Source organism: Bidens hawaiensis, unplaced genomic scaffold (genome assembly GCF_021521415.1).
Source record: "Bidens hawaiensis isolate Kalapana, Puna unplaced genomic scaffold, B.hawaiensis_p1.1 tig00419453_1, whole genome shotgun sequence".
NCBI classification, from domain to species: domain Eukaryota; kingdom Viridiplantae; phylum Streptophyta; class Magnoliopsida; order Asterales; family Asteraceae; genus Bidens; species Bidens hawaiensis.
Genome location: NW_027504867.1, coordinates 223,159 through 247,735, shown reverse-complemented (window position 1 = coordinate 247,735; position 24,577 = coordinate 223,159). Strand labels below are relative to the sequence as shown.

At 37.8% G+C, this 24,577-nt stretch overlaps 1 protein-coding gene across 1 annotated transcript; it reads right to left on the bottom strand.

Annotated features, from left to right (window-relative positions):
• Positions 1 to 395: 395 nt before the first annotated feature.
• On the bottom strand, positions 396 to 8,650 carry LOC143608914 (dnaJ protein ERDJ3A-like). The gene is made up of 4 exons (XM_077083816.1): positions 8,549 to 8,650; positions 7,445 to 7,786; positions 6,317 to 6,682; positions 396 to 742 (listed from the first exon to the last, which is right to left on the bottom strand). Exons 1-4 carry the CDS (start codon positions 8,648 to 8,650, stop codon positions 473 to 475), a joined length of 1,080 nt encoding a protein of 359 aa, XP_076939931.1. The 3' UTR covers positions 396 to 472.
• Positions 8,651 to 24,577: the final 15,927 nt, after the last annotated feature.

Sequence of the window (24,577 nt, the reverse complement as noted above, 5' to 3'; positions counted from 1 at the left end):
TTTAGCTAGCCACATTTATGTTATTTAAATAAATTACTCATTGTAGAAGTAAATTATTTTATGATGTTATTTGAATTACTCATTGTAGATGTAAAAATAATTTTATAAAATTTGTGTAAAAGTTTCTTCATCTCGGAATCCTGTTATCTGTTATGACTATGAGTTACACTTTACGGGATATGGTTTAAATTTACAAGATGAAAAATACAAACACAAACAGCTGGTGAATGCAAAGAATAAAGGTGGTTGTGATTTGATTGATGATGTGAGTGAGTTGGAAAAGAAAAGGGATCTCTTTCTCTTTTCATGTGATTGCGATGTGATGATTCCTTAACTATCTACGTTGTAACCTATAGCAACGTCTGAGAAAACAAGGGATGTGTAAGCAAGTCTATACAAACTTCTCAAGAAAAAGGTAGGTTTTACTCATCTACATCCAATCCACTTTTCAAACAAACTAAACAAAATGTTCTCACTTAAATGTGGGTTTTTGCCTTGTCCTACTAAACTGTACATCACCATTAACAACCGAACCAATGAACTTCTCGACTTCGTCACAAGTTACGTCTCCTGTAAACGCTGAAAACTTCGACTTACGGGGTTTATACGCGATCAACAGCCGCTCTGATGATTTAAATCCTGATTTGTCAAACGCGTATAAATATGAAGTTTGACTTGAAGCATCCAAAAGACCATAAGAAACCGAGTCCCTCGGGTTCCTTACTAGTGACTTCTGTGACACCTACACATACAAGAAAAAGATATCTTTATTCATTTTTTTAGGTCAAAGTATCCAAAATCCTTGCCAATTTCAATATGAAACTATTTAATCCATGGCCTAACTTTGACACCTTTTATGCATATGATGATTCGAGTTGAACCCGCAAACACGTTTAGCTAAGCGGGTCAGGTTCAGGCCAACCAGGCGGGTTAACCTGTTCAACCAGTTTATTGTAATATTAATATGTTTTATACTATAGCAAGACTGAGAAATTAGCATCAAGTTTTCTACTTCAAATTGTAATTGTTTAATACACATTTTCAACTTTTTTGTTGTAAATTTGTAATTTCAAAGTATTAACTCCCCTCTACATTTTTGACATTTCATAACAAATATTGTCAAGTTTATTGCGTATATACACTATTTATTTATTTACAAACATTAAGAAATTTGTTTTAAAAAATGCGAACTAGCTCCAAAAACTATTAAAAAAACTCTCGAAACAATTATAAAAAAAATGCATTTCTAAATTCTCAAAAAAAGTTTATTTAAAAAAAGTGTTTTTAAAAAAAGTGTTTTTTCTATTTAAAAAACAAAGAATCGTTTTAAAAATATAAAAAAATATTCTTAAAAAATTGTGCTTTGAAGACAATAATAATAACAGATAACAAAATGACAAAAGAGAAACCAAAAAGGTTTGAACTGTATAAATATGAAACTTGAGGGAGTGAGGATGTTTAGTAAAAATAGGATGGAGATGGGTAAGTCTAGCAACACCAAAAAAAAATGTTTGTTTTAGGTTAAACGTGTTGTATTCGTGACAAACCTATGACTCAACTCTCCAAAGTTGTTGAATTAAAAACTAAGACTATTATTGCCATAAATAGTCTTCATAACCATGTTTAACACACTAATGATTTTTTTTTTATAAAACTATTCATTGTCTCGGCAACAGGCGTTCAGTAATGATACGAACAAGCTGGTCTCATTTACTTTTATTTTTCTTTATTATCTTATTGCATGTTTGAGGGACCATTATGGCCTTCTGGTATTTTCTTGAATGTCTTGGGTAAACTTGGAATTATGGTTTGGTTTTTAATCTAGTATCGCCGCTAACTTCTTATTCATTCATAAATTAGCTTTCCTTCATTCTCTCAAGTTTTCTTCTTCTTTTGCCCAATCAAGGGTATCAGAGCTGTTCCGATCCCTCGTCGGAACCCTCACCACGCACAATGAGGAACACCCGCAATCAAGATCTCGACAAGGCTGTCAAGGAACATGATAAGGCAATCTTAGATATTCAAGCATCCTTGGCAACACTGATGAAACAGCAAGAACAGTCGATGAAGCAGCAGGAACAATCTATGAAGCAACAAGAGCAGATTCTGAACCATGTTAAGGACCAGTCGAGTGGAGCTTTCTGCTTTCTCCACAGGGATTTCTTTCGGTAACTTCGGCGAGGGGGAGTCCCGCCCTAACCGTCCCATGCGCGTCGGAAGTTTCCGCGATTCTTGGGAGAAGATGTGGAGGCATGGATATACCGCTGTGAAAACTTTTTTACTCTCGATGAGGACTCCGGACAACATAAAACTAAGGTGCGCTGTGGTCCATCTTGAAGGAGAAGCCATATAATGGCACCAAGCTTTTATGAAAACCAGAGGAACTACGGCTTGGGATGACTACGTTTGAGCTATCTCGAACCGGTTTTCAGACACAATGTTTGAGGACCCTTTAGAAGAACTTGCACTGCTGACAGAAACCGGGTCACTAAAGGAGTACAACAACGTTTTTGACAGCCTACTTAATGTTTTTAGTGAGGCCCAAGCTGTTACTTTGTATTTGAAAGGTTTGAAGGGATTCGAGGGGCGGTCAAGATGTTTAATCCCACCACACTACATCAAGCTTATGGGTTAGCCAAGACCCAAGATCTTAATAATGTTAGCGTGGATAAAATACTTAAACTAATGAGTGGCAGAACCGGGTTTGTGAAGGGGGGGTGATATTAGAATCACGCCACCGTCTAATGCCCACTAAGTTACCGCTTCTTCCTACCCTACGAGCAACGGAAAGCACTCTTGGCACACTGAACCAATGTTGTCTCTCAAGTAAAGAATTGGAAGCCAAACGGGCAAAAGGAGAATGTTTTTGGTGTACCAAAAAGTTTGCGCCGGGGCACAAGTGTACTCGAACTCGTGGCGAGGAGGATGTAGAGGTCGAGGGAACTGAGGAAGACGAAAAAGAACACCAAATCTCTATCCATACGCTAACAGGTCTTCCGTCGTACTCGACTATGCGGGTCCAAGGATCAATGGGAAACCGTCAATTGCATATCCTTATTGATTTAGGATCAACTCACAACTTCATTAATAGCAGGTTGGCTAAGAAACTTCAATGTGAGGTTAAAGATATCGCTCCTATCAGCGTGGGGGTGGCGGACAGGAAGGAACTCAGATGTAATCAGTTATGTCCGGAGTTTCAATGGGTGATGCAAGGCCATTGGTTTACAACGTAAGTGTTGCTTTTAACGTTGGAAAATTACGACATGATCTTAGGGGTTCAATGGCTCCTTCCATTACAAGATATTATGTGGAACTTTCAAAAAATGACCATGTGGTTCGAGTTGGAGGGTGAACAATATGAGTTAAAGGGCTTACAAAATAACAAGGTGTCGGTGTGCTCGGTAGAGAAAATGGACGGGTTACTAAATAAGTATGCAAAATGAGGTTATTTACAACTTTTAGTTTACAGTTGGCTAACCGGGGATCCGAGGCCACGTATCAATCGAAGGTTTTATGCGATTCTGGTATTCCACCCGAGAGCCTCCCTTGGAAGTCATTAGTCCACGCCATCGCGGAGGTGTTCCAGCTGCCTCTTTCTCATCCATTCGACCATCGAATCATACTCAAGGAAGAAACATAGCCGATAAGTCAACGCCCCTATAGATATCCGTCGGTACAGAAAGATGTTATAGAGAAAACCACCTGGGAATTGTTAGATACGGAGGTCATTCAGAATAGCCAAAGCTCTTTTGCAGCTCCGGTGGTCTTGGTTAAGAGAAAAGACGGCCAATGGCGCACGTGTATGGATTATCGTCGTCTCAATGAGGCAACGGTTAAGGATAAATTTCCCATTCCATTGATTGAGGAGTTGTTAGATGAGTTGGGGGTGCTACGTTATTTTCGAAGCTGGACTTACGTTCCGGGTATCATCAGGTGCGCAGCGCATGGCACCCGTAGACGTCCACAAAACCATGTTTCGAACCCACGAAGGGCATTACGAATTCCTCGTTATGTCGTTCGGTCTCACGAACGCACCGGCAACGTTCCAAGCCCTTATGAATCACGTGTTTCGTTCTATATTACGGAAAGGAATGTTGGTTTTCTTTGATGACATATTGGTCTATAGTGGAGATGAACAGCAACAAGTGCATTGAAACAAGTACTTGCCATTATGAAAGAAAATTTGTTGTTTGCAAAAGAATCTAAATGTGTGTTCGGGGTTCGAGCGACAGAGTACTTGGGCCATATAACTCCGGGGAAGGGGTGAAGACGGACCCGGTGAATATAGAGGCGGTTCAACAATGGCCCGTACCCAAAACTATTAAGTAACTCCGGGGTTTTTTTGTTTAACGGGGTATTACCGACGCTTTATCTAATCATTTGGCATGATTGCAAAGCCTCTTACCAATCTCCTCAAGAAGGATGCGTTCCGATGGAGTGAAGACGCGTTCGAGCGACTCAAAGCAACTTTGTCATCGGCCCGGTTTTGGCTATTCCGGATCCTAAGATATAGTTTGTAATTGAAACGGATGCGTCGGCGGGTGGAATTGGGGCGGTGCTCATGCAAGAGCACCGCCCAATCTTGTTTCTAAGTCGGGCTCTCTCACTGAAACAAGATGCATTATCGGTTTATGAAAAGGAGTTATTAGCAACTATGGTGGCAGTGAAACAATGGCATTATTACCTCATCACTGGCCCGTTTGTTATCCGCACAGACCAAAGATGTTTGAAGCACCTTTTAACTCAAAAGGTGACCACTCCGTTGCAACATAAATGGCTAGCAAGACTAATGGGTTACGATTATTGCATTGAGTATAAACAAAGTCGGGAGAATGTCGCGGTTGATGCCTTATCTCGGGTCCAAGGGGTCTTTATGATGGCCATCTCGTAGCTGGAACCCATCTTGTTGCAAAGAATTTTGGACAGTCAAAGTAGGGATATCGAGGTGCAAAACATAGTATAAAGGCTGAATAAAGGTGAAAATGTGCCAAGGTTTAAATAGAATGGGAAGTGGTTAGCCAAGGAAGAGCGCATGGTGGTAAGGGCTGATACAAATTTAAGAGAGGAAATTGTGAAAATTTGCCACGAGTCCGTTATGGGGGGTCATTCGGGAATACGAGCTACGGCTCAACGGGTTAAGGGTATGTTTTTTGGAAGGGAATATCGAAGGTGGTCCGCATACCATCTCGATATTTTTTAGTGCCTTCTGGACAAAGTTTTTAAACCTTTTAAGGAATAGCGGCTAACTTGTCTACCGCATACCATCCACAGTCGGACGGTCAAACAGGTCAAACAGAGGTAATCGTTGTTTGGAGAGGTATTTGAGGTGCATGGTGATGGAAAGGCCTCATACTTGGTTTATTTCACTCGTCATTAGAAAAAAACTCCTTTTAAGGCTCTATACGGGTACCGCCCTCCTTTGCATATACCATACATTCCTTGGGATACTAGTGACCGAGACGTGGATGAGATGATGCAAGACCGTGAGACAGCGATTAAGTTGATGAACCAATCATTACTCGAGGCTCAGAATCGGATGAGGCAGCAAGCGGATAAACATAGGACGGAGCGGGTTTTTGAACCGGGGGCATGGGTATATTTGAAATTGCAACCATATATAGAACTCGTTGAGAGTCTACAAGCATTTTAAACTAACTCCCAAGTATTTTGGGCCCTTTATGATCGTGGAGAAAGTGGGTAACGTTGCGTATCGCTTGGATTTACCAGAAGAGGTGCAAATTCACCCCGTTTTCCATGTGTCCTTGCTGAAGGAGGCAGGTGGACCTCCATCTAAGATCATTCCTCAAGAAGCTCGTTTCACTCTTCAACCCCATGCTGTTTTGGATCGAAAGCTAGTTAAGAGGAGGAATCGTGCGGCGATGTATGTGCTAGTTCGTTGGAAGGGTCAAGCAACACAAGATGCTACATGTGAGTTCCTGGACGAGTTAAGGTTGCGTTTTCCTGATTTTGCAGAGCTCACTTCTTGAGGTCAAAAAGTGCTAAGGGGGAAGTCTTGATACGAACAAGCGGGTCTCATTTACATTTATTTTTGTTTAGTCTTTTTGCATGTTTGAGGGACCATTGTGGCCTTTTGGTATTTTCTTGGATGTCTTGTGTAAACTTGGAATTATGGTTTGGTTTTTAACCTAGTATCGCCACTAACTTCTGATTCATTCAGAAATTAGCTTTCCTTCATTCTCCCAAGTTTTCTTCTTCTTTTGCCATATCAAATCAACCCAACCCTACACATACCAAATTACCATGCACAACAAAAACAAGAGAATTAAATAAGAATAAGACTCGTAAAGAAACTTACGGATGAGAGTATGGTATGCAGTTTTTCCCGTCCTTTAGACGATCTGAACACGTCAATTATACAAACTGGTGTTTTCTCTCCACAAACAGTGTCAAAATTTGTGGCGGTCAACAAAGGAACCGCGTGTTCTTTATCTGAATCTGAGTCAGTATTTTGCTTCTTACTCTGAGAGGAAGCTGCTAACTTCTTGTTTTTCTTCTCAAAATCGTCTAATAATAAACTATATTCCTTAATTGTTGATTTTATATCTTTAACATGGATACCGGTTTTCAGAATCTGCTTCTCCCCATTTGATAGCCAACCAACGACAGCTGGTACTTCATTCACGCCGAGTTTTTTTGCTGCGGGATCAGATGTATCTTGGACCTAAAAATAATTATTCTTGAATTAGGTACTTACAACTCTTTAGTTCTCCTTGAAACATAGGAAATAGGTGCATGAAACCAAAGTAACCGATCCATAACTGAAATAACCAACATAATTGAACCCAACCCGAAACCGACAGCTTGGTTTAATGTGTTTTTCAAAAACCGAATAACCAAACCAAACACGTAACAAACTAACAAAGAAACTGACTTTTGTTACTGAATTTATAGATTATAACTCTTATTTTTTGAATATTAATTTATAATTTATAAATAAATTAATATACGGTGTAGCAAAAAAATATAGATCCAAATGTGTAATAACCTTTTATTCCTTAATTAACAAAAAGATTTAGGCCCAAATTCATTTATGGGCCATTTTTTTCACATAAAAATTTCAAAACCCAAATGACAATAAAAAATAAAAAAATTGAATCCGAATCAAGCCAATTGTAAAAACCAAAAAAAAAAAATGAAACCAAAAGGTTCTCGATTGTTAGGTTTGAGTCCAAAACCCACCCATGCACAACCCTAAAAGGTTGCTTGAATGTTTTGAAAAATTATAACTATTTAAGAAATTAATTAAAAGAATCGGAAATGGCATGTTCTTGCAAAAAGTAGAGCCTCTATGAACGCAATAATTTAAAAATAACTGATCAAAAAATTACATGATCTATCAGAAGCAAAACCCATTCAAGAAAAAATTTAAAACTAATTATCTCAACCTACTAACAAAATGTAATCATATTCAAAGGTTGGTTACCTTAATATCATAAAAGATAAAACGCTTGCCATACAATCCACTAAGCGCACGCCATATAACTGGAGTATCTTTCTTAGTAGAAACAAGCATCACTTTAGGTAAAGATCCTGTGGTCCTGGATTCCGCCTCAAACTGGGTCCACGTGACACGTTTTGAAAACCTTGGCAGATGATCTTGAACAAATGACTTCAAATCTTTAACCGCTATATCACCCGTGTACTCAACCAACGAACCACTTTCACTTGCTTTGTATGAATAAACATAAACCCGAGGCCTATTTCTAGGATTCATACCGAGTTCCTTACATAAAGATGATTCTACTTCACAGTTCACGCTTCCAACCTGGTAATTTTAAATAACACAAATGTTACTACATAAGTAACCAAACTGTATACCGAATTAAGAATAAAGGCGTGTTTAATCATTAGCCTGGAAATAAACTGAACAAACACACTAACCGGGCATATTCATGCTTCGCTAACTTTAACTAAACAAACAATTGAACACGAATTGTTAAACGAACGGGGTGTTCTAGTTCGTGTCCGTTCGTTAAAAAAATGAACACGTTCGTTAATAGTATAACCGACTGATTCACAAATGCAAACGAACACAAATGAAGGGTTCATGTTGTTCAACGAAATGATCATAAACTTTTGTTTATGTTAATGTATATATGCGTGGGCTCTTGGGGGGCAAAAGTGAAATTGCACTAATTTTGACGTTATTTTACTACTTTCGTGAAAATAACGTTAAAAGTGGCGGAAGGTTAATCAGGCATCATGTGGTGGCGTTGATCGTGATTTAACGTTAAAAGAAGCAGAAGGTTAATCAAGCATCATGTGGTGGCGTTGATAGCCGAACGACAAAGGTGCGTGCACTAATCGGCCGATGGTTGAGTGTTATGTGCCTTATGTCCAAGGCTTGATGCAAAACTACTATCGAGTCGGGGGTCTCACTGGAGGCAGTTCCTACGGGGTAGAGCTAAGGTTTTCTACATCTTACCCTCCTCAGACCCTACCATAACTTTGCTATTGGTGGGATTTACTTAGTACGATGATAATGAAATTCTGATTATTTAACCAAATGAAGCGATAAGATAATCACCTCTAAAGCGCCTTTTAGTGAGCTGGCAACATCCTCTAATTCCCCCCCCCCACCTGAGTTTAGGCCGCCGGCCATCCCCATCTTTGTTGCCGTGCCAGCCATGATTATCATTGGAGTTCGGATCGTCCTTATAGATTTCGAAGTGAACATTATAACGAATTTCTGATTCCGCATCGCGCCATAGTTTCTTCGAATCGATCATCATCTGAGAGTCAAATGGCTTGAGGAGTAGGACTTTGTGACCTCGTTATGCAGCTTGGTAGGTCATTGAACTTTCAATTACGTCGGTACCGTTCACCGTTAGATTTTAGTGGGCTAAATCCTCCATGTGTTTTACACTTTAATTCGATTTGAAGATCACAAGCGCTGAATGAACAATTATTTTGTTCACAGATGGAACTGAATTGGTTATATTGATTAATTGCATTACGAGATTTATCATCTTCGAAGATGTGCATGTAGTTTACCGTGACTGTTGAAGGAGACACAAATAACTAAATGTTGAATCTTTACATTTGGTACTAACAAGGATGAATCTTTGTATTTAGTACTAGCCACAGATGTACAAACAATTGAATTAATTTATGTTAAATCGATTAGTCATTCTATTGAATAGAGTTAACTAACTAGTGTGAAACCAAGGACAAGCAAATATAATTTCTTGTTGAAGAGAACATATAGAAATAGCTTAGATAAAAATTGAAATTTATCACATCGGAGAAACGAGGAGAGGGAGGGAGATAGAATGACGAAATGAACTTCGACGATGATCATGGTCGCGCGGCGGAGCCGAAGATGGTGATGACCGATGGCCTAAACTCAGGTAGGGGAGGAGATTAGTCATTAGATGATGAATGTGGGGGAGAAAATAAATTAAATATAAATAAAAGTAATTAAAAATACCCACTTTCGTAAATAACTTTCATTTCACCTATTCTGGTAATTAAATTTTTCCTACTCCACTGTAATTTTGGTGGGGTAAATGACAATGAGGACACCCAGATCACCATTGAAGGGCAAGTGGTTCCGCAGGTAACGAAGTTCAAGTATCTAGGATCATTTGTTCAGAGCAATGGGGAATTAGACAGTGATGTGATCCATCGAGTTCAAGTAGGATGGTGTAGATGGAAAGCAGTCACAAGTATATTGTGCGACAAGAGATTCCCAACTAAACTAAACGGAAAATTTTATAGGGTTACAGTTAGACCTGTAATGCTTTATTGAACAGATTGTTGGGCCATCAAGAAGGCACAAGTGCGGAAGATAGAGGTAGTAGAGATGAGAATGCTACACTGGATGTGTGGGCACACAAGGTTAGACCGAATAAGAAACGTTGTGTTTCGGGAGAGATTAGGTGTAACACCCCAACTCGGAAAGGGCTGACGTGTCACTTTGTACGGTGGTATATAGAGATAGAAGACATAATTCAATTACTTAAAAAATCTTCATAAGCATCCTAACATTTATTTCGCTCACTCCATCCCGCCCAAAGTAACCTGTGAACCTGTGTGAGGGGAAAATTTATGGAATGAGCCGAATTCCCGGTACTGAATAATAGGTTTGAGTAGTAAAATGTTTTCGGTAAAGTAGTAAGTTTAAATATAGTTGTAACACCCTGAAACCGCAGCGGAAACGTAAACGGGATGCAACAGACGCCTCTGATATCAACCACATTGTTTATAAAGAAAACTGAATGCATTAATATACTTCAAATTACATTATCTCGTATTTCATTACCGTCTAGGTGATACACACATCATACCATACGATACATAATTTTATTTATTATAATATATCCTAACATCCCGCACACAAATCTTACACACATCAAGCACTTAGCACGTAAGCAATCACTTCATCTTAATTGTACCTGAAAAGCATGTGAGAAAACGGGTCAACTACGAATAGTTGGTGAGTTTCACAATTTGAGTAAACCTTGATAAAATCAATATCATAATATAATATTATCTGGGGACACTGTTAACCCAGTACTGTACCCTTTCCGGGGGCAATGCTAACCCAGAAACACCTCTTTGGACATCTGGGGACACTGTTAACCCAGTACTGTACCCATTCCGGGGGCAACGTTAACCCAGAAACACTTTTAAGGACATCTGGGGGCACTGTTAACCCAGTACTGTACCCATTCCGTACGATTCCTGTACAATCATATAATTATAAACACACGCAAATCCATGCGTTCAGTATGTACTTAAACATTTCAATAGTAACATGCTTCCGCCCCGGGAAAATATTTGAAACAATTCAGAAAAAGGGGCTCGTGAAACTCACCTTAGCACATGCAAGCAGGTAACAACAATCATTATCAACTAACACGTCCAAATCTTGTAATATGATCCCTACGATCGTTATTATACAATTATTGTTTATATAATCTTTAACCGTGTTAACCGGTACATCTGGGGACACTGTTAACCCAGTACTGTACCCATTCCGGGGGCAATGTTAACCCAGAAACACTTCCCCGGACTCAGATTGTGATATCGTTTAGAGTTCCATGGTCACAATTACTATTAGTCGTTTTCTCGTTTTGCGTGCCTAGCACGGTTATCCATTTTTACGTTTCAAAAATGAGTTTGGTCACACACGACCCGAAAGTAGTGGTTGACTGATAATTTAATTAAAGATGTGAAATTATAGCTCGGTTTAGACGCCCCGATTGGCCGCGGGACCCGTTTCCGTCTTTAGCGTACCGGAAACTGTTAAATCGGTTAAAAATACCCAAATCATCCGAATTATTTTCGGATGATTCATTTTTACTTGTTTAACTCAATTATATGAAAATAGTTCATTTTTAGGGTTTTTATACACCAGTCAGTTCGTTTAGACGAACTTTACCGGTTTACGCGTTTTAAACTTTAAAAGTTTGTTTTTGCACAAATAATTATCCGTTTTGTCTCGGATCTTGAAATTTTGCCCAAATCACTTTTTGACAGTGGGGAATTTTATAAAAATATTTCCAGAATTAATTTTTATATTTAAAATTTATTTATCTATTTTTCAACACCATTTAAACACTAAATACGTCGTAAATACCAAACGACCTTAGAAAAATCCCAAATTTTTCCTGGATGTCCCCTGCCATCCACATAGTCCCCTGTAATTTTTCTAGAACCAAAATCTCTTTTTACATTCCATTTTCACTAAAACCAAGCTAGAAAGCCCTAGAACTCGTTTAACCGAAAAGCCTACTTAGACTTCTCCAACTGACCTAAAATTTTGTGTGTGACATATAAATGATATAAAAAGCCTATCTGAAATTTTCCAGAAATTTTCATGATATTTAACTATTTTTCACCATTTTTAGCCAAAACCGAGCATTAATTCACCAAATATTCATCCTTTGTCCAAAAATTACCAAAAATTCACAGAACTCTTATTTTTATGTGTTTAACACCTCTGTCAAATTTCATGACCTAACTCTAAACCATAAACAATCTGTCCAAATCTCCAAAACCGAACATAAACCGAATATACCTTTCGTTTTCCGCCACTACAAGCTACATACTCGTCTTTCCGCCTTATCTACCACTAAATACAGAACCTACAACCAACATACCACAATACCAAACAAGTTACACTCACGATCAAGCCTCTTACACTATAGTTTCGGTTATTGCTTCAAAACTAAAGTTTGAACCGTAAAAATTCGTTTTTGGTTCGTTTAACTCCTTTCTTGGACCAAGATCCCTTGTATAACCCGTATACATCACTTGATCATGCAAGAATCGGTTTTCATCTTTGAAACCTCATTTTCTTGCAAACAAACTCAAGAAACGAAGATGAACACGCAAATAACTCGGTTTTTACCTCGGTTTTCTTGCTAAAAACTCTGGTTTTTAGATGATCTTGTGGAGAGGAATGGAAGAACATGGAATTGCTTGTTAAAAAAAAAATAAAATGGAATGGGGTTGATGGGGAGTCCAATCGGGATTAAGGAGGTGGTGGGGTGGGACCCACCTCTCCATTCTTGGCCACTCATTTGGATTCTCGAAATCCGGATAATGTTTTGGATAATCTGGTTCAGTTCGTTTTTTGGTTAAATGTTTAATTCGGCTTAAAACGAGGATAAAACGGTCGTTTTTCGGCTTTAAAATGAAATTTATATAAAACCGATTTAAAAACTTTAAAAACTTAAACCATGACATTTATTAACTTAAAACATCATATCATTATTTATCGCGCATCTTTTTCGGCTTGATCGATCATCTCTTGCTCGGTTTGGTATTAAAGGTTTCGTTTAATGTACCGACGTACCATTAAATCGAAATTCTTTTTCTGTGCTTTAATTCACTTATCCCGAAGCTTTAATACTTCGTAAACATCACTAAATATCATATATCTCGTCTATAATTGAACCCTCGATTCGTTCGGGTTTCAATAACTATCGATCGATTAATCGCATATTCAATACGATGAATTATATATTCACGTACGATCAATACAGTGAACCATGTATTCTCGTATAATTACTATGGTAACTCATGTACCCGACATTAAATATGACGTAACTATTGTCTACCGGTTAGGGTATACTGGGTTTCATCGGAATCGTTACATTCTCCCCCCGTTAAGAAATTTCGTCCTCGAAATTTTACACGCCCACTATCCCCTTCCGAGAGAAAGGTGGGGTTTTTCCTTTAGGATTTACCCTCGCGTTACCAGGTATAATCTGGTCCTCGCTGTGAATTCCACTTAATCTTAATCAATAAAGCTTGGTGTGTCCAAACTGTTTAGTTTTCCCGTCTACTAACTTTACGGAATTATTTATGATATCAAGCACGTCTTCTATGAGTACCTCCATTACCGGTACTTTCGTTGCCTCATCGCCTAGGTACTTTTCAATCCGTATACATGGCAAAACATTATGTATAGTACTTAGCCCCTGGAGTACTTTAATCGATAACCAAATGACCAATCATGGAGATAGTCTCATGAGGTCCAATATATTAAGGAGCTATTTTCGGTTTTGCCAAACCTCATATCACCTCTCTAAGGTGATGCCTTAAAATGCCTTGTCACCTCTTTCCAGTGACAATGGTTTCCTTTGAATGTTGGCATAAATCCTTTGCCAATCACGCGCTGCTTTCAACTCATCTTAAATATTATAAATCCGATTGGTTGTTTCCCGAATCAATTCAAATCTTATGGCTTGATTGACGCCCATTTTCAATTTAACAAATTGGTGATAATTACTTCACCCATAGAAAGCTTCAAGCTCTCGATGCTTCCTTCCCCGCCTTCCAATAATGAAAGTAGGATGACCATTTCGATCTGAGATAATTGAAAATGGTACCCCACGACGAGATACCATTTCACCATCATGAATTTGAGCGAGAATTCATTGTGGTAATCGTCATGGATTGGGATGAAATGCGAGGATTGGTTAATCGATCCGCGATTACCCAATTTACCTCATGCCTTTGATATATCATGGGAATTTGCGTCCCGAAATCCATTGTAATTTATTCCCACTATCATTGGCGAATTTTCTGTTGTTGTGGCGTTCCCCAGGGTTTTCGGTGTGCAGCCTTATCTCTTGCATAACTCAAATATCCTCCAACATACGTATCCATATCTTTCTCCAAACTCAGCCATTAATAAAATCCTTTCAGATATTCGCATCATCAATAGTCTAATCCGATCCCGGATGTATGGAATATTTCGATCTATGCGCTTCGTCCATGATTAATTCACGAAGGTCATGGAGAGTCGAGATCCAAACCCGATTTCTGAAATAGAGCATTTCGTCCACGCGTTGTTCGAAATTCTTCTCATTGCCGTAAAGTCCCTCCTTTTCCAATTGTTCCTCTTACAACGCCTCACGTTGAGCGACTCGAATCAGATCCGAAAGGTTCGACTGGACTATCATCCCCAACGTTCGCACTCGCAATGGCTTAACCCGGTCTTTCCTACTCAAGGCATCGGCTACGACGTTAGCCTTGCCGGGGTGATAACGGCTGTCACAGTCTTAATCGCTTAACAACTCGACCCATCTTCGTTGCTTCATATTCAGTTCTTTCTGATCGAATATGTGCTGCAAACTTTTATGATCGGTGAAGATGGTGCACTTCGTACCGTAGAGATAATGTCTCCAGATTTTAAGTGCGAAGATAACCGCTCCCAGTTCTAAGTCATGAGTAGTGTAATTTTTTTTCTTGTGTACTTTTAACTGTCGGGAAGCATGGGCTATAACCTTATTATTCTGCATTAACACGCATCCTAACCCTCTACGCGATGCGTCACAATACGCAACAAAACCATCGTCTCCATCGGGGAGACTTAAAATCGGCGCTCGGCACAATTTTAATGGTTTCTACCTTATTTGGGTCTATGTGAAATCCTTGTTGCTTTATAACATGACCAAGGGATTATGCCTTCTTTATTCAAAATCATATTTCGAAAACTTCGCGTACAACTCCTCTTGCTTTAACACTTCCACAATTTTCCTTAACCGTCGTTCGTGCTCTTCTTTACGTTGCGAATATATCAAAATATCGTCAATAAACACGATGACGAATTTGTCGAGATAGGGTTTACAAACTCGATTCATGAGTTCCATAAATGCTGCCGGCGCATTCGTTAGCCCGAAAGGCATAACTAAAAATTCATAATGGCCGTAGCGAGTCCGAAACGCTGTTGTTGCAACGTCCTCCTGTTGGATTTTTCATTTGGTGATAACTATATTTAAGATCAATTTTCTAAAAATAAATCGTCCCTTGCAGTTGGTTAAACAGATCATTTACTTCGAAGAAGTGAATACCTATTCTTGATTGTCACTTTATTCAATTTTCCCTAATCAATACATATCCTAACACTTCCGTCCTTCATTTCCCAAATAACACTGGTGCACCCCATGGTGACTAACTAGGTCGCATAAAACCTTATCCATTAATTCTTGCATTTCAGTTGGTGCAAGTCGGTAAGGTGCTTTAGCAACAGGGCCAGCTTGAGGTATTAAATCGATTCTGAATTCGACCTGTCGGGTTGGCGGTAATCCAGGAAGTTCTTCTGGGAGAACTTGTGAAAATTCGCGTACCACCGGGATATCTTCTATATGTTTTCTTTTAAATCTGTGGCAATCACGTTTGTTAAATACACCACGTCTTCTTGTCGTAAATATTATAACATCTCAAGATGAGATTAGAGTGGTAACATAATACCGTACACTTTTCTCTGTATTTAATCGCTTCATCGTCCGAAGGAGAGCTTCTAATCATCTTCTTTTCATATTTGATTTCAGCTTCATGTTGAGTTAGCCAATCCATGCTAACTATTACGTCAAAACTTCTTAACTTTACTGGTCGTAGGTCAATAAGGAAAGGTTAATCGTTCAGAATAATAGGACAATTCCGAACAATTTAGTTAACCATTAGGGGTTTACCGTTAGCGATTCTACAGTATAGGGTTCTATAGTTTCACTAATCGGTATCTTTCCAAATGATAGGAGGTTAACAGGAACTAACTTCTATCGACGACCGTAAAAATATCGCTGAAGTCTATTGATTTAAAACTACAATGTACTTAATACCACCTTTGGATCATGACGTGCTTTATTTGAATTACTCACAAAAGCACGGCTCCTTGCTTGATCAGAGGTTGATGCTTGTCATGAGGTTCATCTTCCAACGACACCTTGGTTCAACTTTGGGCAATTTCTCTTGAAACGTTCTGTACTGCCACATTCATAGCAAGTACAACTGTTTGGCATAATTTGATTTCTTTGGATGGATTGTTATTGAAGTTGTTGGGTTCGGAGTGGTTGTACACGAATGGGCTGGGGTTGTCGGTTCACGTGGCTTCAATTGGTTCTACAATTAGGGCATTACGTCCATCTTTACCACACCTGTGGCCTACTATCACTCGACATTCTTCTTCCTGCCGATAACCATATATTCCACATTTAGGGAAGGACCCTTCATGCGATTCATGTTTTCACACCAGAACTAGTCTTAGTATAATTCTGGGTTGTAGGACATACCTACTTATTCACAAGTCTATCTTGCACTATACCTTTATCATTTCTCTTCTTTAACACTCGACGTCTCACCTAACGTCCTTCCATTCCGCTTCCCATAGAGTCAAATATATCAATGTTGGCTTGTGACACAACCTTTCCGAAGGTTGTATATTTTACAGGATTGACTATACTCCTTATCGATGGAGTTAGTCCCCAATATAGCGCTTACTTCGCTTAGTTTCAGGAGTAATTAGCCATGTCACCAGACATGACAATTCCTTCAAACGATTAGCGTGTTCTAAGTTATCAGCACACAACATTTCTATTTTCCATAGCTCAGTTTCCAATCTCTGAACTTAATTACTAGAATAAAAGTGCTCTAGCACAAGAATTTTAAGTTCTGACCATATCATCTGAGTAATAATTTTCTAATTACAATTTTGTACCATCGTGTTCCATCACGATACAACATAATCTACCAACATATCTGTAGCATATTTCACTACACCATGTTCTAGACTCTTACCAACATCCTTAACCATTTCGATCTTTTCTATCCACTTGCTAATCTATTCCTCCCTTTACCAACAGTAAACCATCAATAATTTCCCTAACACAACCAACAACATATCCTTCATACCGGATCTAATTCATTACGACTACTATTCATGTTTAGTTTATAACTAATGCTTGTAGTCATAATAATATTCGGTGGGGCATTATCACCCTTAGTAATACCACTAAGAATTGAAATATTCATAATCATGTGATTGCTCGATCTATAATTCTGCGATCACATTGGCATCAACACTAGCAGTGATCTGTGATACGACATTCGGTATCATCATCTGCTATCTTTGAACAATCGACTGAATCATATCAATCTCCATCATTGGAGTTACTCTTTTTATGTCATTCTGCCGTACTCATCCCGTACGCAGTAATCAATACTAATCTCACCGTATAACTCGTTACTAGCTCAATCATAGCAGCAGGTACACATACACACCAAATATTATCATATATATTACACATACCAGCATCTAGTATATATGTCCCACAAATATAATAACATATGGACTTAACCTGATGTCGGTTAACGTTCAAATATGTTTCATAACCCTTGTCACCAACTGACATATAGATCTTTCTCAACAAAGATTAATGTTTAATATGCTTGATTTCAATATCCTTCTGCATGTCAGCATAACCGATACATGCTCACCGTGAGCACCAAACGATTACGTACCACGGAGTTATAATATCCGTGTCTATTTGTATATCCGGCATACACGGTATACCACCTACGAACTAACAACCAACTATGCTCTAATGATTCCAACACCTCTTTGTGTATGGGTAATCATTCTATTCGAGTATACACGGGTATAGGCATCTAACGGATGTAAGGATACATAGGGAGTTGCAAGGTTCAAGGTATTCACGCAACATGGGTTGCCTTCATATATTATCAATTACTATTCTGGGAAACTCTATCACTTGTTCAGTCAATGTCCTCAGGCGTTCTAGGTTCGCTAAAATCGGCAATTCTCGATCTGGAGGTGATATGACTCATATGTTTGAGAGTGAGAATTACATATATATATTTCTATATATTATTTTTATCTGCTCATTTATTATCCAATTTATTATTGTTATTATTATTTATTTTATTTTATTTTATTTATTTATTATTTTTTTTATTTACCTTAATGGAATAAGAATGGGTTCAGGTACAGATCCATCCGTACGTGAGGGTCGGCGGTTCGGGTGAACATAGGGGGTTATTAGGATATACGGTACCGGTATTGGTAGGGTAAGGGATTTATCGACTTTGGTTGGGAGTGACGGTTACTAGATATTTCTGGTTAATGTCAAACGGGAGTTCTAACTTGGTACTATCATAACTATGGCCTGATAAGTCAGACTCATCATCAACCGATGGTCTAGAAATTTTCAGCATTCTCGGTACTTTTATTATTTCATCCCCCGGTTCCTTATCCGGGTCCTATTTCTCAATACATGTACCCACAAGATATGTACACATATATATATATATACACATTAGCACGCATAAATAATATTATATACTTTACTCATATGTTGCCATTTTTACCTATTAACGTACCCAGTGACTTCCCCTGAATTCCCTCGTGCGGACAAGTCTGTTATTATGTTCCGGACCATAATAACTCACTTGTCCATCCAAGTTCATCCAGATCCCGTCACTATATATTATTAGTTGATATTCAGATCCTATAATACTTGAGCTACTGGTTATATTTTAGGTATCTTTTAAAGACATCCTAATTCTTTATAACCAATGGCTCTGATACCAAGTTCTGTAACACCCCGAAACCGCAGCGGAAACGTAAACGGGATGCAACAGACGCCTCTGATATCAACCACATTGTTTATAAAGAAAACTGAATGCATTAATACACTTCAAATTACATTATCTCGTATTTCATTACCGTCTAGGTGATACACACATCATACCATACGATACATAATTCTATTTATTATAATATATCCTAACATCCCGCACGCAAATCTTACACACATCAAGCACTTAGCACGTAAGCAATCACTTCATCTTAATTATACCTGAAAAGCATGTGAGAAAACGGGTCAACTACGAATAGTTGGTGAGTTTCACAATTTGAGTAAACCTTGATAAAATCAATATCATAATATAATATTATCTGGGGACACTGTTAACCCAGTACTGTACCCTTTCCGGGGGCAATGCTAACCCAGAAACACCTCTTTGGACATCTGGGGACACTGTTAACCCAGTACTGTACCCATTCCGGGGGCAACGTTAACCCAGAAACACTTTTAAGGACATCTGGGGGCACTGTTAACCCAGTACTGTACCCATTCCGTACGATTCCTGTACAATCATATAATTATAAACACACGCAAATCCATGCGTTCAGTATGTACTTAAACATTTCAATAGTAACATGCTTCCGCCCCGGGAAAATATTTGAAACAATTCAGAAAAAGGGGCTCGTGAAACTCACCTTAGCACATGCAAGCAGGTAACAACAATCATTATCAACTAACATGTCCAAATCTTGTAATATGATCCCTACGATCGTTATTATACAATTATTGTTTATATAATCTTTAACCGTGTTAACCGGTACATCTGGGGACACTGTTAACCCAGTACTGTACCCATTCCGGGGGCAATGTTAACCCAGAAACACTTCCCCGGACTCAGATTGTGATATCGTTTAGAGTTCCATGGTCACAATTACTATTAGTCGTTTTTCTCGTTTTGCGTGCCTAGCACGGTTATCCGTTTTTACGTTTCAAAAATGAGTTTGGTCACACACGACCCGAAAGTAGTGGTTGACTGATAATTTAATTAAAGATGTGAAATTATAGCTCGGTTTAGACGCCCCGATTGGCCGCGGGACCCGTTTCCGTCTTTAGCGTACCGGAAACTGTTAAATCGGTTAAAAATACCCAAATCATCCGAATTATTTTCGGATGATTCATTTTTACTTGTTTAACTCAATTATATGAAAATAGTTCATTTTTAGGGTTTTTATACACCAGTCAGTTCGTTTAGACGAACTTTACCGGTTTACGCGTTTTAAACTTTAAAAGTTTGTTTTTGCACAAATAATTATCCGTTTTGTCTCGGATCTTGAAATTTTGCCCAAATCACTTTTTGACAGTGGGGAATTTTATAAAAATATTTCCAGAATTAATTTTTATATTTAAAATTTATTTATCTATTTTTAAACACCATTTAAACACTAAATACGTCGTAAATACCAAACGACCTTAGAAAAATCCCAAATTTTTCCTGGATGTCCCCTGCCATCCACATAGTCCCCTGTAATTTTTCTAGAACCAAAATCTCTTTTTACATTCCATTTTCACTAAAACCAAGCTAGAAAGCCCTAGAACTCGTTTAACCGAAAAGCCTACTTAGACTTCTCCAACTGACCTAAAATTTTGTGTGTGACATATAAATGATATAAAAAGCCTATCTGAAATTTTCCAGAATTTTTCATGATATTTAACTATTTTTCACCATTTTTAGCCAAAACCGAGCATTAAATTCACCAAATATTCATCCTTTGTCCAAAAATTACCAAAAATTCACAGAACTCTTATTTTTATGTGTTTAACACCTCTGTCAAATTTCATGACCTAACTCTAAACCATAAACAATCTGTCCAAATCTCCAAAACCGAACATAAACCAAATATACCTTTCGTTTTCCGCCACTACAAGCTACAAACTCGTCTTTCCGCCTTATCTACCACTAAATACAGAACCTACAACCAACATACCACAATACCAAACAAGTTACACTCACGATCAAGCCTCTTACACTATAGTTTCGGTTATTGCTTCAAAACTAAAGTTTGAACCGTAAAAATTCGTTTTTGGTTCGTTTAACTCCTTTCTTGGACCAAGATCCCTTGTATAACCCGTATACATCACTTGATCATGCAAGAATCGGTTTTCATCTTTGAAACCTCATTTTCTTGCAAACAAACTCAAGAAACGAAGATGAACACGCAAATAACTCGGTTTTTACCTCGGTTTTCTTGCTAAAAACTCTGGTTTTTAGATGATCTTGTAGAGAGGAAAGGAAGAACATGGAATTGCTTGTTAAAAAAAAAATAAAATGGAATGGGGTTGATGGGGAGTCCGATCGGGATTAAGGAGGTGGTGGGGTGGGACCCACCTCTCCATTCTTGGCCACTCATTTGGATTCTCGAAATCCGGATAATGTTTTGGATAATCTGGTTCAGTTCGTTTTTCGGTTAAATGTTTAATTCGGCTTAAAACGAGGCTAAAACGGTCGTTTTTCGGTTTAAAAATGAAATTTATATAAAACCGATTTAAAAACTTAAACCATGACATTTATTAACTTAAAACATCATATCATTAATTATCGCGCATCTTTTTCGGCTTGATCGATCATCTCTTGCTCGGTTTGGTATTAAAGGTTTCGTTTAATGTACCGACGTACCATTAAATCGAAATTTTTTTTCTGTGCTTTAATTCACTTATCCCGAAGCTTTAATACTTCGTAAACATTACTAAATATCATATATCTCATCTATAATTGAACCCTCGATTCGTTCGGGTTTCAATAACTATCGATCGATTAATCGCATATTCAATACGATGAATTATATATTCACGTACGATCAATACAGTGAACCATGTATTCTCGTATAATTACTATGGTAACTCATGTACCCGACATTAAATATGACGTAACTATTGTCTACCGGTTAGGGTATACCGGGTTTCGTCGGAATCGTTACAATAGTGTACGATGGCGATAGCAAAACAATTTTCACTAACAATAAAACAATTTCGATAAGCGGTGCACAATTAATAAAATATTTCGCATAAACAGTAAGCCGAAACACTACAGGGGGCCATTTCTGTATACCAATCACATTGAATGGGGCAGGTTGGCACACCTACGTCCATTCCCAGAAACTGAAACTGAAACAGAGCTAGGATCGATCCATACGCCTCCTAGTAGCTTTATACCACACCTGCACCTAGGGACACCGTGAACTAATCTCTCCGTCACGGAAGGAGCACATGTTGTTGGAGGGACACTCCACGAGAAGCGAAGCTCTCAGGGTAACAGAGCAAAAAAATATATACTTTTAAAGCATTTAAATATTCGGTATCGGAACATGCGGTAATGAGTAAAATAAATTTAAATCTACCACATGCTTGTTTTTATTAAAACGTGATGAACAAATAAGAATTTCTTGTTGTACAAACTCCTGCTTAGTTAAGGATTTTGCAATCCTTTCTCTCTCCGTCATCTAAATCAATGTATCAACATGCCTTTTGGCAACTTGTTCATCAGTTTTATCAACATCCAATATGTCATCAATGGATTTCTTGTTTTTAGTGTTCAGGGGCTGCAATTGCCCTTCATCTTCTGCAATTGACTTTCCCTTAGCCTTCCTCCTCTCTTCATCAGTTTCCCTCACCATTTCTGGTTCACTAGGAAAATTATCAATATCATCCATCAGATCTGTCATAACTCATCAACATCATCAACTTTCTTCAACTCAAAGGTTGTATTATCAATATTCTCTTCAGTCAACACAATTTCCTCTGTTTCACCTCCTTCCTCCATTATAACATCCGTTTGTGGCTCAGTAGCTATAGCATCAGTTGCTATGACTTCAGTTGTTAAAATGTTTTCATTTTCATGTCCAGCCACATTTTCATCAGCAACAACCTATTTCTCATTCTCCTCCACTACATTCTCCACAATCATATCATTTACATTATAGTTCTATTCAGCACCATCAGATTCATCACCATCATAACCATCTTCCTCACCTCTCACCTCATCATTCTCATCCTCACTACTTCCATATATAGCATATAAATTTTTCAGTATGTCCTCTGTGATAACCGAGCTTTTTAAGACTAATACCGTGCTAATGTAATCCGTGTTTATCGTGTAATCTAATATTATGGAAAATAAAATAATAATATTTTAGTACAAAGATTCCAAAAATATGAGTATTATATTTTATTGTGTTCAAAAAGTTAAGTTTTGGCGCGTATCGAATACTGCTCAAAACTGACACTAACAACGACCCGGGTAGGTTAAAAGTCCAAATAAATTCCTAAATGTCAGGAATGACCTAAAATAATATAAATTAGTAAATATATTAATATTAAGTCGTAAACATAATTTTAGAATTTTCGATTCACGAAATTTAGGAAATAAGCGAGTAGAAGTCGATACCGCACACCGTAAGGACCCGAAACCAACCAACACAAAAAATTTACATCTTTACATGGTTTCGAAGCTAATTTTACAAGGAATTTATATATGTAATTGGTTTTATAAAAATTATCCTAACTTGTTGTGTTTTGTAAAATAAGATGAAAGGGGTTAAATAAATTTACATGTTTAATAAATATATATATATATATATATATATATATATATATATATATATATATATATTAAGCACCCCACTCCCTCTCCTAGCCGTCCAACCCTTCCCTACCCCAACCCTTGGCTTGCTTTATTATCACTCTACATACATGCATGCATAACACATCACCCCATACCATACACTTGTTCCAACACAAACCCTATTATTACTCCATGCACCAACACAAACCACCACCCCACTCTCTCCTTCCCTCTTGCGGCCGAACACCCACCCCCCTTCTCTCTCTCTCTTCCATTTTCATATTATCATACATATTCTACTCAATACCCTAATTTAAAATCAAGAAAGATGAGTAAAAAGCAAAGATAAGAAGATTCAAGCCTTGAACATACACTTAGAGTCCATCAAGCATACTCTCTTGTGCCTTTCTCTAATACCCTAAGGTAAAATCCGAAACCCTAGGTTTCATTCTTTAAGTTTTAATGCAAAAATACTTGTTTTGCATCTTAAAAGGGTTCACACAAACAACCAAACCCTTAAACTCATGTGAAAATGGAAGATTACAAAGTGAGTATGTATGCATGTATGACCCGTGGGTTGTATGTGTGTGTATGTGGAACCCGAACCCACATATACATACATACACACATGCATATCACTTATATTTTCATATTTGTTAATCTTGGTTTGGTGATTTTAAGATCTAAAAGATTAAAATGAGTTTAAAAAGTATGAATATGAAGAGAGAGAGAGAGAGAGAGAGAGAGAGAGAGAGAGTATGAATATCAAGAGATAGAGATAGAGAGAGAGAGAGCCGTGAGTTAGAGAGATAGTATAAATATGTGTACTTTCAAACGTTTAATGTTACAAGCATGAGTGTATTTTGATGATCTATACTTGAATATTGATATGTATGCTTATAGATTGATAATACATATATGATTCTTGACAAAAATGAGATTAATATGATAACAATACAAGATTGGTAATAATATTAGCTTAGATATATGTTCTTGTTGATAGAAACATATAAACTATACATGCATGTAATCTACTTAAGATTGTTATGTTTAAACTTTGAATTGTTACTAGTAAACTTGTTAATATTATTTTTAA